A 16,951-nucleotide genomic window follows, 5' to 3' on the forward strand; every position below is an offset into this window, starting at 1 on the left:
ATGTCAGATTTTTGTGTCTCAAAGAGGTACATTGTTTTTCATAGGCCTGTAGTTCTTAGTAATAACACACTTAAATCTGTCCAAACAAGAGTCTAGTAGACATCACGGTTATGATAAAGTTTGAAATACGAAATTATAAATTATAATATAATAAATAACTATAAATAATTATAAAAAATATTAATATAATAATAAAATGAATTTCCTCACAATTCACTATTGCTCAATTCTGCAAGTGTTCTAATTTACTATCGCTGTTTTCTGGCTGGTCTAAAGCCACTTTTGATGTAAAGGGACACTTTTCGGTTGCCATGAACAATCTCAAGTTTCCAGGCAGAAAGAACAGTATATATGATGTAAAAATGCAGGCAGGGCATTGGACAAAGCACTTGGGACAAAAGGGATATGAAATGATTTGATACAGTAATGTAATTTGCAAGATTACAGTGTACTGTATGTGTTAAGTATTGTATACTTTTTTAATTTTGCCGATGGGCTCCGCCCCCATGCATCGCGACGGTCACAGGGAACGGAGCCCGGCACACAGGACATCGGGTGGAGGACACAGCAAGGGGACATCGCAGGATCCTGGGGACAAGGTAAGTATACTGGACCAGGATCCTGCAATGCAATCCCAAGTGTGGCTCAGGGTTACCACTAATGGGACTGAAATTTAACCCCGAGCCACACTCGGGAATACCATCAGGAAGGTTAAATGACACCTTATCATTTATTTTGTCGGCAGTAAATACCTATTTGATCTTGGCAGAAATGCAATGTTTTGTCACTTTCTGTTAATTAAACTAAAATCACAAACAATGTTATGTTTCTTACAAGCTAAATTTAAAATCCCCCCCCCCACCCCTTCTCATATAATGGGGATGAGGAGGAAGATGTTCAAAATCAAAACAGACTAGTTTGACAAGCATGACTCTCGCCACTTGATGGCAGCACAGTCCTTTGCCAAGTAAGAATCAAACTACAATGATACGCAATCTCTGTTCTATCACAAGCTTAATTGCTCTGTAAATGTTCCATTAGAAAAGTGATAAGCCTGAGGTAGAGGGGGATTACATAACATAGGTACTATAGGATGAACACACACATCTCTGTATAGTGGTAATCTTAAGGCTGGGTTCACACTGGAGAACGCAGCGGCTCACAGCAGGATTCCGGTGCGTCTCCATTCACCATTTCAGGTCCGATTTCAGCCCAAATATTTGGCTAAATTCAGACCTGAAACGTACCAAAAGACACACAGGACTCCTGTGCAATTCGCACCAGAGCTGCTGCGGAGATGTGTAAACCGGCTCCATAGAGAGCCAGTCACAATCTTCTGCATGCGAATTGGATGCAGGGAAACCCACATTCAATTCACAATAAGTGTGAACCCAGCCTTAAAAATCATGATTTGTGTTCTCAAATATTGGCATATAATAATCCAATTTATGTTTTATGATGAACTGATTCTACACTGTTTCTGTTGAGTTTTAGCCATTTAGCTAACATGTGGTAATCTAGGAACCCCTTTGCTTTGTCTGTTTGTAATGCAGGAGAGGTATCTTTTTTTTTTTTTTTCGTTGCATGTGATTGGGTATTCTTTGCAGAGTAAAGCTTACTGATCTCTAAAGCAAATGCCCTTGCAGAGTGCAACTGCATTTGTAAAGTGCACAGTCTATTTGCCTTCAGTAAATCAATCCTTATGTATCAAAGCCTTAGATCCCATGCACACTATTAGATTTTCTGCAGATTTTTGTCTTCAGATTTACCAAAGCCATATAAGATGAGGTCAAACCTTAAGAGTTTCAATTTGTATGCAATCAGGCAGGCCCTTGTACTACATGGTTTTGGTAAATCTGAAGACAAAAATCTGCAGAAAATCTAATAGTGTGTATGGGGTCTTAGGCTGCAATCACACCTGAGCGTTTCGTCTTCAGGCAGAAAGTCGCATGTTTTTACCACGATTTTGCACAGGTCAAAAGGTCACCAATGTAAAAAGCAGAAAAATGCCTGAAATCTGCCCAAAAGCTGATGTACTTTTTTGAGCTTCAGGCGTTTTTCTTCAGGTGACAAAACGCCAGGCGTTTTTCTTCAGGTGACAAAACGCTCAGATGTGAACAGGTGCCATTGAAATGAATGGGATTTTGCTTGTTGGGCGTTTTTCAGGTGTTTTTTCAGGCTTTTTTTGGGCGTCTTACGCTCTGAAAACGCTCAGGTGTGAATGCAGCTTAAGTGCAGTTAAGGTCACAAACAGAAAAATCAGCACAAGGGACAGCCAGTAGGATGTGTCCCTTATGATAATCCATTGTCTGTTCCTGAAAATCTGTTCTGTTTGTGATTTTGGCTGCACGTAGAACAATTACCAGTGAGATTCAAACCTGTCTTGGAAAGTTGTATTTCACTAATAATCATATCTGAGCACTTTCTGGAACTGACCAGGCAATTTCAGAATTTCAAACCAGTTGCCGGCCCCCTCTAGGCCACCATTCTGTAATGTTTTGTTAACATACAGGAAGCATGCATGATTTTATTCTTGTGAGTCATGTATGCAATATTCTGCAATGACTGGCTGGCTGCATAAAGAGGACAGAGGGAAGGAGTGCTATCTTGTGTAGGAGTCGGGTGGAGTACTCTGGGTCTCTGGAAGCATCTCTTTCCTGATCAGGGTGAGCAGAGGCACTGATAGAAGTGTGGAGGGTCTGGGTTAGCCAGCTAGAGACATGGGAAATGGGTCAATTACCTGGTAGGGGATAGGTAAGTGTCAGCCAGGTGCACTGTCTGTGTCACTTGAATGTTGTGTGCACATGGTTCCCACCTATCCACTATTGCAGTGACACTGTCAGTAGACTTGGTTGCCATCTACAGGTAACATTGTTAGTGTAACTGGAATGGCAGGTAAGTGGGAGCTAGGTGGACTGTCAATGTTACTAGAATGGTGTACACACAGTGCACTTGGCTTCCACCTATCTACCATTCTGTAGACTCGGGAACTATCATTTAAAGGATAAGTTCCCCTTTTAGAATAAAATAATAAACGCACATTTTTTTGCAGGTAAAAAAATGTGAATTTATTATTTTTTCCTTTTGGAACCTTTAAAGCATTGCACCAGCAATCAGCAGATTGCTGGTGCCATGCAGGTCACCTTCAGATCTGTCAGTATATCTGTTTGTTCATACATCCTGTACAGGCAAGCAGGTACACTGCTACTACACAGCACCGTGGTAGTTCATTGAGAACTACAAGCCAACTCCACACCTCACTATCTTGGAAACCAAAAATAGGGTTACCAGTGCCATGGTTCACGCCAAAACAGAAGCAGTTCTCCTAGACAGGGTCAAAAATTTTGAACGCCTTTGGAGACCTTGGGTCGACCATTTCCTCCCTCCCAACTTTGATAACGCTTTACTGTTACCCTGAATAGCCCTATGAATAACTCTGCCTACTCATAGGGTACCAGACCACTATCTCCCCCCCCCATGGTGAACTCCCTCCTTGCCCTCCACCCCCTTCTTCTCAGCTGCCCCCCTCTTTCTCCACTCCCCTCTTTTTGGCTCCCTCCTCTCTTCTTTCTTCCTCTCCTTTCTCCTCAACTTTCAGCTATTCTCCTCCGCATGCAAATCTTTCAGCTCTGATCAATCTATTGGTCTATCTTACTGGGACTGGACATTCCCCCCTACCTACAATCGCTCTCAAATGCTTATACTACAACTCAATCTTTCTTAGTTCCAAAGACTCTTAGACATTAGTCTGTGAGACAACTATGAGACAACTCCAACTGGAGTCCCCGGTAATCAATCTTGGTTCATAGGAATCATATTGGTTCCTGGATTTCACCTACCAACATCCTACTAAGTGTCCAGGAAACTTCTTCCCATACTGCTACCACAGGGAGGGGGGGCAGCAGCTGAAGCATTGGGAGCATGTTACATATTAAAAATGGGTGGAATACAGTCAGGTCCATAAATATTGGGACATTGACACAATTCTAATCTTTTTGGCTCTATAAACTACCACAATGGATTTGAAATGAAACTAACAAGATGTGCTTTAACTGCAGACTTTCAGCTTTAATTTGAGGGTATTTACATCCAAATCAGGTGAACTGTGTAGGAATTACAATAGTTTCTATATGTGCCTCCCACTTTTTAAGGGACCAAAAGTAATGGGGCAGATTAACAATCATCCATCAAACTTTCACTTTTTAATACTTGGTTGCAAATCCTTTGCAGTCAATTACAGCCTGAAGTCTGGAATGCAAAGACATCACCAGACGCTGGATTTCATCCCTGGTGATGCTCTGCCAGGCCTCTACTGCAACTTCAGTTTCTGCTTGTTCTTGGGGCATTTTCCCTTCAGTTTTGTCTTCAGCAAGTGAAATGCATGCTCAATCAGATTCAGGTCAGGTGATTGACTTGGCCATTGCATAACATTCCACTTCTTTCCCTTAAAAAACACTTTTGGTTGTTTTCGCAGTATGCTTCGGGTCATTGTCCATCTGCACTGTGAAGCACAGTCCAATGAGTTCTGAAGCATTTTGCTGAATATGAGCAGATAATATTGCCCAAAACACTTCAGAATTCATCCTGCTGCTTTTGTCAGCAGCCCCATCATCAGTAAATACAAGAGTTCCATTGGCAGCCATACATGCCCACGCCATGACACTACCACCACCATACTTCACTGATGAGGTGGTATGCTTTGGATCATGAGTAGTTCCTTTCCTTCTCCATACTCTTCTCTTCCCATCACTCTGGTACAAGTTGATCTTGGTCTCATCTGTCCATAGGATGTTGTTCCAGAACTGTGAAGGCTTTTTTAGATGTTGTTTGGCAAACTCTAATCTGGCCTTCCTGTTTTTGAGGCTCACCAATGGTTTACATCTTGTGGTGAACACTCTGTATTCACTCTTGTGAAGTCTTCTCTTGATTTTTTTACTTTGACACACATACACCTACCTCCTGGAGAGTGTTCTTAATCTGGCCAACTGTTGTGAAGGGTGTTTTCTTCACCAGGGAAAGAATTCTTCGGTCATCCACCACAGTTGTTTTCCGTGGTCTTCCGGGTCTTTTGGTGTTACTGAGCTCACCGGTGCGTTCTTTCTTTTTAAGGATGTTCCAAACAGTTGATTTGGCCACACCTAATGTTTTTGCTATCTCTCTGATGGGTTTGTTTTGTTTTTTTTCAGCCTAATGATGGCTTGCTTCACTGATAGTGACAGCTCTTTGGATCTCATATTGAGAGTTGACAGCGACAGATTCCAAATGCAAATAGCACACTTGAAATGAACTCTGGACCTTTTATCTGCTCCTTGTAAATGGGATAATGAGGGAATAACACACATCTGGCCATGGAACATCTGAGCAGCCAATTGTCCCATTACTTTTGGTCCCTTAAAAAGTGGGAGGCACATATACAAACTGTTGTAATTTCTACCCCGTTCACCTGATTTGGATGTAAATACCCTCAAATTAAAGCTGGAAGTCTGCAGTTAAAGCACATCTTGTTCGTTTCATTTCAAATCCATCGTGGTGGTGTATAGAGCCAAAAAGATTAGAATTGTGTCGATGTCCCAATATTTATGGACCTGACTGTATGTAACATGTTCCCAAACGTGAACTTATCCTTTAAGCCTACCCCACTTCCAGGCCACACCCATTATTCAGCACGACACAAATTGTCCAGTTAAACCCCTCCTGTCCACATTCTCAGGAGTTAAGATTTCCAAAAGTTCCCAGGTATGTTGATGATAAGCAGAAAGTAAAATTAGGGAAGTTACAAAGAACAGACTTGAGTAAGCTGGATTCTGACGGCAGTGGTTTACATTTATCTGACTTTAACACAGCTGCAATGTTTACTAGTTGACACTACAAGGTCACTAAAATACACTAAAGTGACTCTGTCGCTTCCAGACTAAAAAAAAAACAAAACAAAGACTGGTCCCTACAAAGAGTAAATCCTTGGCAATTGTACCAAACCTTTGCAGTGCAAGGTGGTTCCCCATATCAAATCCTACATAACTGCAGGACATAGTAGTAATGTAGGGGTTGGGTAGAGAAATCATTGACCACAGTGACCACGGTAAGAGACCAGGCATCTGACACACCAGAAACCTTTTTTTTTTTTAAGACTTTGCTGAAAGCCGTAAAGCTTGAGCACAGATGAGTTTGGTCTCACAACCAACTGCAAAGGTAGGTACTCATTGGGGTTGATTTACTAAAACTGAAGAGTGCAAAATCTGGTGCAGCTGTGCATGGTAGCCAATCAGCTTCTATCGTCAGCTTGTTCAATTAAGCTTTGACAAAAAATAAATAAAAAATGGAAGCTGATTTTGTCAGATTTTGCACTCTCCAGTTTTAGTAAATCAATCCCATAGTTTTCTATTTGTGGGCTCATTCTTTGGATTTTTTTTTTAATAAGCAGGACTACACATCAGTACATTTTTGGTTGTAATGCCACAAAAAAAGATGAACACAAACTTAATGGAGAATGCCCATTGTAGGATTCAAATCCAGGACTCAATGCTACTGACTATGAGTCACCTGTAAAGCTAGTGCCTCTAATTGGTGCTGCAGAACGGAGCAAAGGGTGCATATAGGAGGAAATGTAAGCTTCTAGAAGGTGATATGAGTGTTATTTACGAAAGGCAAATCCACTTTGCACTGAAAGTGCACTTGGAAGTGCAGTCGCTCTAAATCTAAGGGGTAGATCTGAAATGAGGGGAAGCTCTGCTGATTTTATCATCCAGTCATGTGCAAGCTAAAATGCTGTTTTTTATTTTCCTTGTATGCCCCCCTCAGATCTACAGAGACTGCACTTCCAAGTGCACTTGCAGTGCAAAGTGGATTTGCCTTTAGTAAATAACCCCCCATGTGTTATAAGGTATTTCAGCTTGCCTCAAGACGAGAAATGTGTGAAATATATTTCATTGGTAATATTGTAATCACTGCTGCTTAGAAAGAGCTCACAATGCTGTGAAATGATAATAGTCATTAACAAATGAGTAAAAAGAAAAAAATAGTCATAAAATAGATGAATTTATAGGTTGATATATTTGAAAACCATGGACATTTCTGAGGACAATTGTAAACAGAACACCTGCAAATAACAAACAATAAAAAGACTATAACTGTACTGTCATGAAAGCAATAAAGTACTATCAAAAAGCGAATGCAATTTGTAATCTTTTAGAACACCTCCCCAGATGTGGAAAATGTCAAACTAGGAAGATGATGCTGTGTTTTGCTCTCTCCCACTCCCCATTATTGGTCACTGAGATGTCCCATTAAATTACAAACCCAATAGAAAGACATGAAAGTTGGGGGGATAAAAGCGGAGTAAAGTACCATCTTCTTAGTTCATATAATAGACTGGCCTCAGTTTCAGGTTTTCTAAGTTACAAAGATTACAAAAAGCATGAACAAGACAATCTTGGACTTCTAACTTTGAGAGTACAGATTTGCTTAAAGTCCAGCCAAAACAAATCTTTCTTTTTTTTTTTTTTTTTTTAGTTTCAGATAGAGTAGGGAAGGATTAGGACCCCTGTCATGTTTTTACTACTCTCTGGGGCTGCATTACAGAGATACACTCACTTGGTGTCATAATGACGACAATTTCACCAAATAGATAGTAAGTGAAAATTCCAACAACATCAAAAGCAGAAGTAAGCTTGCTTTTCTATAGGGTAAAAGCTGTCTAGAAACCATGGCAACTTTTTAATGCTGTCTGTGTCCCTGCTATAGAATTTACCATACTTCCTGTTTGAGGAAATTGTTGCCACTGATATAATAAGGGCTTGTTCACACGGGTGGCCAGAGAGTGGTAAAAGCAGGCACAGTTTTACTATCCACCTGACCATCTACCTAAACAGGGGCATGCGGCTGTTCTATGCAGAATGTGAATGAGGCCATTCTGCAACCACCCTGCAACCATGTGCAATGCTCTAATACTTCAACTCTAAAACCACAACTAAGAAAAAGTTTTAATTGGACATATTTTAATGTGGAACTATGCTTTAAAGTGGTAGTAAACTCTCTTTTTTATGTTGTACCTACAGGTAAGCTTACAATAAGCTTACATTCAGGCCTACCTATAGGTACAGCAAATATCTCCTAAAAGTGCACGGTTTAGGAGATATTTACATTGGCAATAGCTGATGATGTCACCTGCGCATGCATAATGACGCTTTACATTAAGGGCACACAGTATGCCGTGGAATGCAGAGTACATCACTGTGGCCATTCAAATGGCTGGAGCCGAACACTGGGTGAAGATAGAAGCGCAGGAGAGCCTGTCATAATGTGCTAGTATGTAGTACATACTAGCACATTATGAGGACAAACATACAGATGACCCAATTTTTTTTTTGTGTGGCATTTTACTACCGCTTTAAAATGTAAAAAATTGCGAACAGGCAGCTCTTTCATTACAGAAGAGACATACTATAGGGTCTATTTATAAAGCAGGGGTTGTGACTTTTAAAACGATTCACTTGTGGAGAATCGATTAAGCAATCACATTTAAAATGCTTGGACATGGACTTTTGATTTTCCACTAGAGAATGTTCCCATTTTCTTCTTTGTAAATAAACCCCTATGTCTCTTCTGAAATAAAACCTTTTTACTTGACTGTCTGCCATCTTCTTCAGATTGTACACTAATTTGCACATGTGCAGCTCAGTTTACGCTCTCAGCATTGTAAACAATTGTAAACAACAAACTACTGTATACATATGTTGGAGTTAAGTTATCCAGGCCCAGCCAAATGAGATGGGCAAAGGTTGTGAAAGCATAAGGTAAAGATGCTGATGCAACTGCAAGGGGAAGTGAGAATAGTTTCAGTTTATTGAATAAAAAGGGAAAATTCTCTGTTCCCCTATAAGCAACTAATCAAATTCCAGCTGCCAATTTTCTTCTACTTCTTAGAAAATAATACTTCTGACTGCCAGATATGGGTGACATAAACATTTTGATCATAAGCTATTAAATAAATACACTCTTTCCTTATTCATTTAATTACCATAAGCACTGGTAATATTTTGTGTATCTTTTTGTCATGTTATATAATAATCCTTTCAAATAATTCTTAAATTGACTCCCATGTTTCAAGATGAAAAATATTGATATAATATGGCATGGAAAAATGTTAATTTTAATAAATAATATAAAAGAAAAATGTTGTAATGTTCATTTCACGCATTTTGTTTAGTCCAGTCTCCTATGTGATACTGAAGAATAAACGTCCAGGTCTCTGGATTTTCTTTAGAACTGACAGAGACATACATGTATTGACAGTTGGCTGTACTGCATGTGCCTTCCCAGTAACCGCTTTCATTGAGGACCAGAGGGAAGGAATCTTTCCCCTTTACACACACTCCAGCTACATCTGGAATCTGCAGCTTAAAGAAAACATCACTGTCCTTGGGTAGAACGCCCTCTAGGGGCTGCACCAGTTCATAGCTTTCAGACCAGTCTGTATACACCAATGGAAACACCGGCCATTTCACAGCCGTATTGGTACAAGTGATGAGATAGTTACACTGATGTTTGTACATGTTACTGTTCTTAGGTATAATATTTACATGTAAAACATAAGTTCCAGGCTGTGGGAGGCGGACCTTGATTTGCACATTGCCTTGTGTCTTTGTTTGGAAGACATGTCTGTGCACCATTTCTGGCATAATTTCAACATCATCTGAATGTAAAGTGGGAAAAATGCTTAAATCTCGCAATAATGCAAAACTGACAACACAACAACCATCTTCAGTATGAATCGTTGGGCTTGGATGTGAGGACTGAATAAGCCCAGCCTTCTCTGTCTCTGGATTTGGGCCCACAGGATTATGAAGACTAGAAGGGAATGGAGGCCATTTTACCTTGGAGTTTGAACATGTGATCAAATAGTTGCAAATATAGCCAGCAATTTCATCATATATCTGAAAAACATATGAGCCTGCACGTGGAAGACGCACACTGAACTCCAGTTTCTGCTTCTGTATGGTCTGAAGAATATACATAACATTGGGTGCAATTTCTAGATCATCCGATTTTAAGCTGGCCCTGAGGTTTAATGCCCGGTCTGTGGTGAAGGTAATGGTAAAGCATCCATCCTCAGTATTGATGACTGGCTCCAGATGTGAGGGCTGGTGCAGTCCAGCAGTTTCTATACCTGGGTGTGGACCTACTGGGTTGTTAAGCATTCTAGGAAATGGTGGCCATTTTACCTTTGGGTTAGAGCATCGTATTAGATAATTACAGATTAAGCCCTTATTTTCACCAAATATCTGGAAAACATAGGAACCATATAGTGGAAGGCGGATGTTAAACTCAACTTTATCCTTCCCTGTTCTCTGCATAATTTGGTTCGTTTTAGCAGGCATTTTATCAAACTTCAAGCTGCTGCTAAGCTTTAGTTCCCCATTAGTTTGGAAACTAATAGTGCAAAGTCCATCTTCCTGGTGAATGATCGGGTCCGGATGTGAAGGGTGAAGAAGGCCAGCTTTCTCTGTCTCTGGGTGGGGGCCAACAGGGTTGTGAAGTACTGCAGGATAAGGTGGCCATTTTACCTTGGTATTTTGACAAATTATTAGATAATTACACAGGTACACTGTCACATCAGTGTTCTCAAATATTTTGAGAACATAAGTGCCAGCCTGTGGAAGATGGACACTAAACTCCACCTTCGTGTCCTGAACTCTTTGCATTATATGGTTCGGAATAGATTTTACTTCATCAGATCTGAGGTTGGCTGTGAGTCTCAGCTCCTTGCCTGTGGTAAAGCTTAAAGTACAGCATCCATCTTCTGTGTAAATGATGGGATCTTTGTGTGATGAATGATGAAGACCAGACAATTCTGACAGCCAGCTTGGACCAGCTGGGCTATGAAGACACTTGGGAATCTTCATCTTGTTGTCCACCATTTTACAGTCTATTCTGTAGTCCACCACCAACTGGTAAGCTTCTTCTAAATCTGGTCTTTTGGCATAAATTTGTATAATCTGTTGCCCAGTCTTTGAAGGATAAACATCAATTCTGGCTTCATGCTCCATCAGCCTTAGCAGACCTTGATCTTCTGTTTCATTTAAGCTGAACATGTACAACATCTTGTGCCGGCTCTCAATGGTAATGGTAACTTTTCCTTTATCTAAATAGAGCAGACATAACATATATTTAGTTATCCACTTGAAAATATGAAGGCACCTGCATTGTATAATGCTGGATGCAAGATAAACAGCAAAAAATACAGTTGAAATATATATATATATATATATATATATATATATATATATATATATATATATATATTTTTTTTTTCCTCCCACAACTTATAACTGGACAGTAAAAAGGGAAGCAGCACCCTGATGGGCTCATCTCTGTGTCACACTGCTCTCTCCTTCTTCTTCCTGTATTTCCCCCTTTGAACACATGAGCACTGCAGCACAAGTGATCAGCTCCATTGCATTAAAAATACATTTAATAATGTATTTGTGAATATAGAGCTGCATTAATGTGCCCCCTTTACATCAGTATGGAGGCCAGATTGAAAGTGACTCTATCATGAAGATACTAGTTGCCTAGCTGTGTGTAACTAAAATACCTTTTAGTCAGATATGGAATAAGCCATTCAAACATGAAAATGTTGTATTTACTGGTAGTTCGAACCTGCCTGCTGTGCTGTTTTTATTTCCTTGTATTATTTATCTTGTTAGCATTTATTTGGTGGTGTTGGCTGCTCTTTAAGCTATATCCCTAAGTTTGCCATTGTTCTTGGCCCTTACACCTAAATGTAAGGCAAACAGTAAATAAACACAAATGAACCACATATACAGTGGGGAAAAGAGTTATTTGATCCCCTGCAGATGTTGTGAGTTTGCCCATTTACAAAGAAATGAAGGGTCCATAATTTTTATCATAGGTGTATTTTAAATGATAGAGACAAAATACCAACCAAAAATCCAGAAAAAACACATGATACAAATGTTATTCATTGAGTTGCAGTTCATGATGTGCCACTGTGATGGCACTGTGTACATGGTGTGGCACACGCCCAACTGAGGGAACTACATGTGAGTAACGAGTTTAAGGCTCCGTTTCCACTAGTGCGACTTTGGACACATAAAGTTGCATGACAAGTCACAGCCCATTGATTTCAATGGCAAACGTTTCCATCTATGCGACTTTGAAAAAATGCCTGGACTACTTTAATGCAACTTTTGATGCGACTTTGATCCAGAGTGTAGAGTTGGATCAAAGCTGCACTCTAAATTGCACAGCTTTCGAGTCGCACTAGTGGAAACGTAGCCTAGGGCTATAGTGAGACTTTGGAGTGTGGCTTTGATGCAACTTTAAGTGTAGCTTTGATCCAACTTTACAGTCTCTGGATCAAAGTCGCATCAAAGCATTGCAGGTACCTTTTCAAAGTCGCTGATTTTCAAAGTCACATATATGGGAACGGGTGCCATTGAAATCAATGGGCTGTGACTTGTCATACGGCTTTGGACACATAGTTGTGTGACAAGTCACGTTTCCACTATTGCAACCACAAAATTGCACAATTTAGTGTGCGACTTTGATGCGACTTTGAGTGCAGCTTTGATCCAACTTTACATTCTCTGGATCAAAGTCACATCAAAAGCTGCACCAAATAATTGCATGTACCTTTTCAAAGTTGCTGATTTTCAAATTCGCATAGATGGGAATGGGTGCCATTGAAATCAATGGGCTGTGACTTGTCATGTGACTTTGTGTCCAAAGTCACATGACAAGTTGCACTAGTGGAAACAGAGCCTTAGTGTGTTTCCTGTAATCCTGTAATATGATCATTGTAGACTGTGAGCTGAGACTCCAGAGCACTTCCAGCTACACTGTCAGTCCCCCCCCCACCCCCCGTGTCCAGCTCTCTTCTCCTGTGCGGGATCCTATGATCAGCTCCTTCCATCCTGTATACGCCCACTGGCTACACAGGAACAGTGTCCCTCCCAGGAAGTGATGTCACTAGCTTTCGGTAACCACACCCACTGGCTGATTTTAGTCTCAGAAGGAAGTAGATTCAAAGTCATGTGACGGCACTGGATTCTGAAAAATAAAGGTAGAAAAACTTGGATTTTTTCATTTTGAGACATAAGACTGAACTTAGCTCACATTAATGGTTGCAGGGTGAGAATTTAAGTGTTAAGGTGGACTTCCACTTTAAGATTTCTTGGCTATCGCTTGGCAACTTGAAGTTTCAACTCCCTGCATAAATTTTCCATAGGATTAAGGTCTGGAGACTGGCTAGGCCACTCCATGACCTTAATGTACTTCTTCTTGAGCCACTCCTATGTTGCCTTGGCGCTATGTTTTGGGTCATTGTCATGCTGAAAGACCCATCCATGACCCATCTTCAGTGTTCTGGCTGAGGGAAGAAGGTTCTCATCCAAGATTTTACAATACATGGCCCTGTCCATTGGTCCCTCAATGCGGAAAAGTCAGCCAGTACTATGCTTGACTGTGAAGATGGTGTTCATAGTCAGCATTTTTCTTCCTCCAAACACGGCGAAACAAGTTGATGCCAAAGAGCTTAATTTTGATCTCATCTGACCACAGCACTTTCTCCCAATCTTTCTCTGAATCATTTAGATGTTCATTGGCAAACATCAGATGGGCCAGTACATGTGCCTTTCTGAGGAAGGGGACCTTGCGGGCGCTGCATTTTCTCATGATCATGCTTACCCGATGATGCGAGATCACCAAGCTTCTTGCTGATGGTCTTGTAGCCCATTCCAGCCTTGTGCAGGTCTACAATCTTGTCCTTGACATCCTTTGACAGCTCTTTGGTCTTGCCCATGATGGTGAGGTTTGAATAGCAGAAAGAGATTCTGTGGACAGGTGTCTTATATACACATAACTAATTGTCCTTAGGAGCACCTTCTTAAATTGACAGGACTAATCTGTGTACCACATAAGCACATTAGCCAGTCTTTGGGAGCCGGACTTATTGTTGGTTGGTAGGGGATCAAATACTTATTTTACTCACTGAACTGCAACTCAATTTATAACATTTGTATCATGTTTTTTTTACTGGATTTTTGGTTGATATTCTGTCTCTATCATTTTAAAAACACCTATGATAAAATTTATAGACCCTTCATTTTTTTGGGAAGTGGGCAAACAAAATCTGCAGGGGAAAAATAATTACTTTCCCCACTGTATAGAATCTATTTCACCTGTCAAATGATTTTCTGTATTTCTGTCCATCAAGTCCTGCGAATTACATAACTCTGGCAGATAGTAGGACTAGGCTGCTGACTGGACTTTTCTCTACAGTTAAAGAGGAAGTAAAGTCTCTTAAAAAAAAAAAATACACTCTGCAAGGCAAAGGCATAATGAGCTAGTATGCATAGCATAGCCCTCGTTTGCCTCCTCCGACGGCGCCATCTATCCTGGAGTGACTTCCGGGTATCGCGGCTCCAGCGCTGTGACTGGCCGGAGCCGCAATGACGTTACTCCAGCACATGCGCGCTGGTGCCGCCACTAACGGCATGATCGCCATTAGAAATGACACGCTCAGTGAGCCTGCGCCCGATGTCTACAGCAAATGCGCCGTAGACATCGGTGTCGCTATTCCTGCAAATATCTCCTAAACCTTTTAGGTTTGGGAGATATTTCTTGCACCTACAGGGCACCTACAGGTAAGCCTTAATCTAGGCTTACCTGTAGGTTAAAGAGGTTGTAATGGGTTTACAACCACTTTAAGAACTAAAGCTTGATCACCTCCCTCACCCCAGTCTTTGATTGGACAGTGACTGAAGAGCAGCAGCCACCCATCCCTTTGTCACTTTGCTGTCTCTTCCTGTCAGCACATGTGCATTTAGCACACCCGATTGGCTCCAAGTGCTGTTCCTCCCTTCCCAAGTCAGAGTTCTTTTATATAATGAATTAGTACAGGAGGCTGACACCAAGAAAAATTCAGATACATTCATATAAAACATCACAGCTTCACCTCAAAGCTACACCTCAAAGTTGTAGAACGTCTTTAGTTCAACACATTTGACTAAATATCAGTACAATGCATACCTCTCAACAACCAATACAGCAAAAGTAATAAACATAACAGAAAGGGTATAATGCACTCCACAAATGTTTAATTAACTACTTTTCGACCAACCGCCACAGTTGTACTGTGGCAGGTTGGCACGGCTGCGCGAATCGGCATCATTGTACGTCAGCCACTTCAGGAAGCTATAGAGGGCGTGTGGGAGCCAATGCGCGTGGCCGGCAGCCTTGATGTCTGCCGGCCACCTGCAATCACTCCACAGAGAGCCAGAATGGGGATCTGTCAATGTAAACAGACATATCCCCGTTCTGACGGGGGGGGGAGATCTGCTGTTCCTAGTGATCAGGAACAGTGATCTCTCTCCTCCTCCAGTCAGTACACTCCCCCCACAGTTAGAAACACCTCCCTAAGGAACACTTAACCCCTTGATCGCCCCTAGTGTTAATCCCATCCCTGCTAGTAACATTTATACAGTAATCAGTTGTTTTTTTTTTAGCTCTGATCGCTGTATAAATGTCACTGGTCCCAAAAAAGTGTCCACCACAATGTCGCAGTCCTGCTAAAAATCACAGATCACCACCGTTACTAGTAAAAAAAAAATGATAATAAAAATGCCATAAATATATCACCTATTTTGTACATTTACTTTTGCGCAAACCAATCAATATACGATTATTGCGATTTTTTTCCCAAAAATATGTAGAATACATATTGGCCTAAACTGATGAAGAAATTCGTTTTTTTAATTTATTTTTTGGATATTTATTATAGCAAAAAGTCAATAATATTGTTTTTTTTTCAAAAATTGTTGGTCTTTTTTTGTTTATAACGTAAAAAATATAAACCGCAGAGGTGATCAAATACCAACAAAAGAAAGCTCTATTTGTTTGGGAAAAAAGAACATAAATTCTGTTTGTGTAAAACGTTGCATGACTGCGCAATTGTCAGTTAAAGCAATGCAGTGCCATATCGCAAAAAATGGCCTGGTCAGGAAGGGGATAAATTCTTCTGGTCTGTAAGTGGTTAATCACTACATTAGATAAAAGAATCTACATAAATAACTCAAAAAAAAAAATAACCCCCACCATAAAACTGACACCCAGACGAAGCTCTCCCTTAAACGAAATGCATAGATGCAAGACAGTGGCCCAGACTCCCCTACTATGCAGTTTATTGCTGTCTTTGTGGGAGCTTTTTACTGCTAGTCCCAAGGTCCTCTAGTGAGTATGCATAACTGTGGATTACCCCTGGCCATGTGTGTTTTTCAAACAAAAGATCTGCTGTTTTTTACGGTGGGGGTTTTGCATTATGCTGTTTTGGGGTCATGTATGCCGATTTTTGTATATTATGAAATCAATAATTTAAAGTCCATACATGGAACTGTCTGCTGTTTTTCTTTGAAGTGCACAAATTCAGGTACTAAAACCAGTTGCATTAAAATGCACTTACGTTTCTTAATGAATGCATAACTGCATTAATCTGTGTTTTAGTATTTGCTAGGAGGCATTAAAGTGAACCTGCAACCATGATAAAAAGGGTATACACAAGCCTCACCTATTCCTAAAAAGGTTGAGCTTCGCTCCAACCCTCCCACCCCTAAGCCTCTTTGGTGGTCAAGGAAATGCCCATTACATTAAAGGACCAATTGTGGGACTAAGAAACATAAAGGGGTTAGGCCAAACTTGACCCTCAGTAGAAATTTTGATATTTACATACAAGTTCAGCTATCTCTTTATCTACTGCTATTTTTGACACGTGATTTTCCCTCAGACCACCTTTTATCATATGTTTAGCTTGAATCACACAGGTTTGTTGTAGGTTTTATTTTGAAGTGAACTTTGAACTTTGCAGTCAATAGAGCTGCCTAAGAGCAGACTTTTCACAAGATATAACAAGAGACACCCAGCAAATTAAATTCAA

At 40.5% G+C, this 16,951-nt stretch overlaps 1 protein-coding gene across 1 annotated transcript in view; it reads right to left on the bottom strand.

Moving 5' to 3' along the window:
- Positions 1 to 7,031: 7,031 nt before the first annotated feature.
- Positions 7,032 to 16,951, bottom strand: part of LOC141139438 (uncharacterized) — a 50,674-nt gene continuing 40,754 nt past the window's right edge. Inside the window, exon 11 of the mRNA XM_073625513.1 lies at positions 7,032 to 11,140. Within this exon, the coding sequence (XP_073481614.1) occupies positions 9,189 to 11,140 (1,952 nt within the window). The 3' untranslated portion in view covers positions 7,032 to 9,188. The remainder of the gene's footprint in view (positions 11,141 to 16,951) is intronic.

Source organism: Aquarana catesbeiana, linkage group LG04, assembly GCF_042186555.1.
Source record: "Aquarana catesbeiana isolate 2022-GZ linkage group LG04, ASM4218655v1, whole genome shotgun sequence".
Classification (NCBI taxonomy): Eukaryota; Metazoa; Chordata; class Amphibia; order Anura; family Ranidae; genus Aquarana; species Aquarana catesbeiana.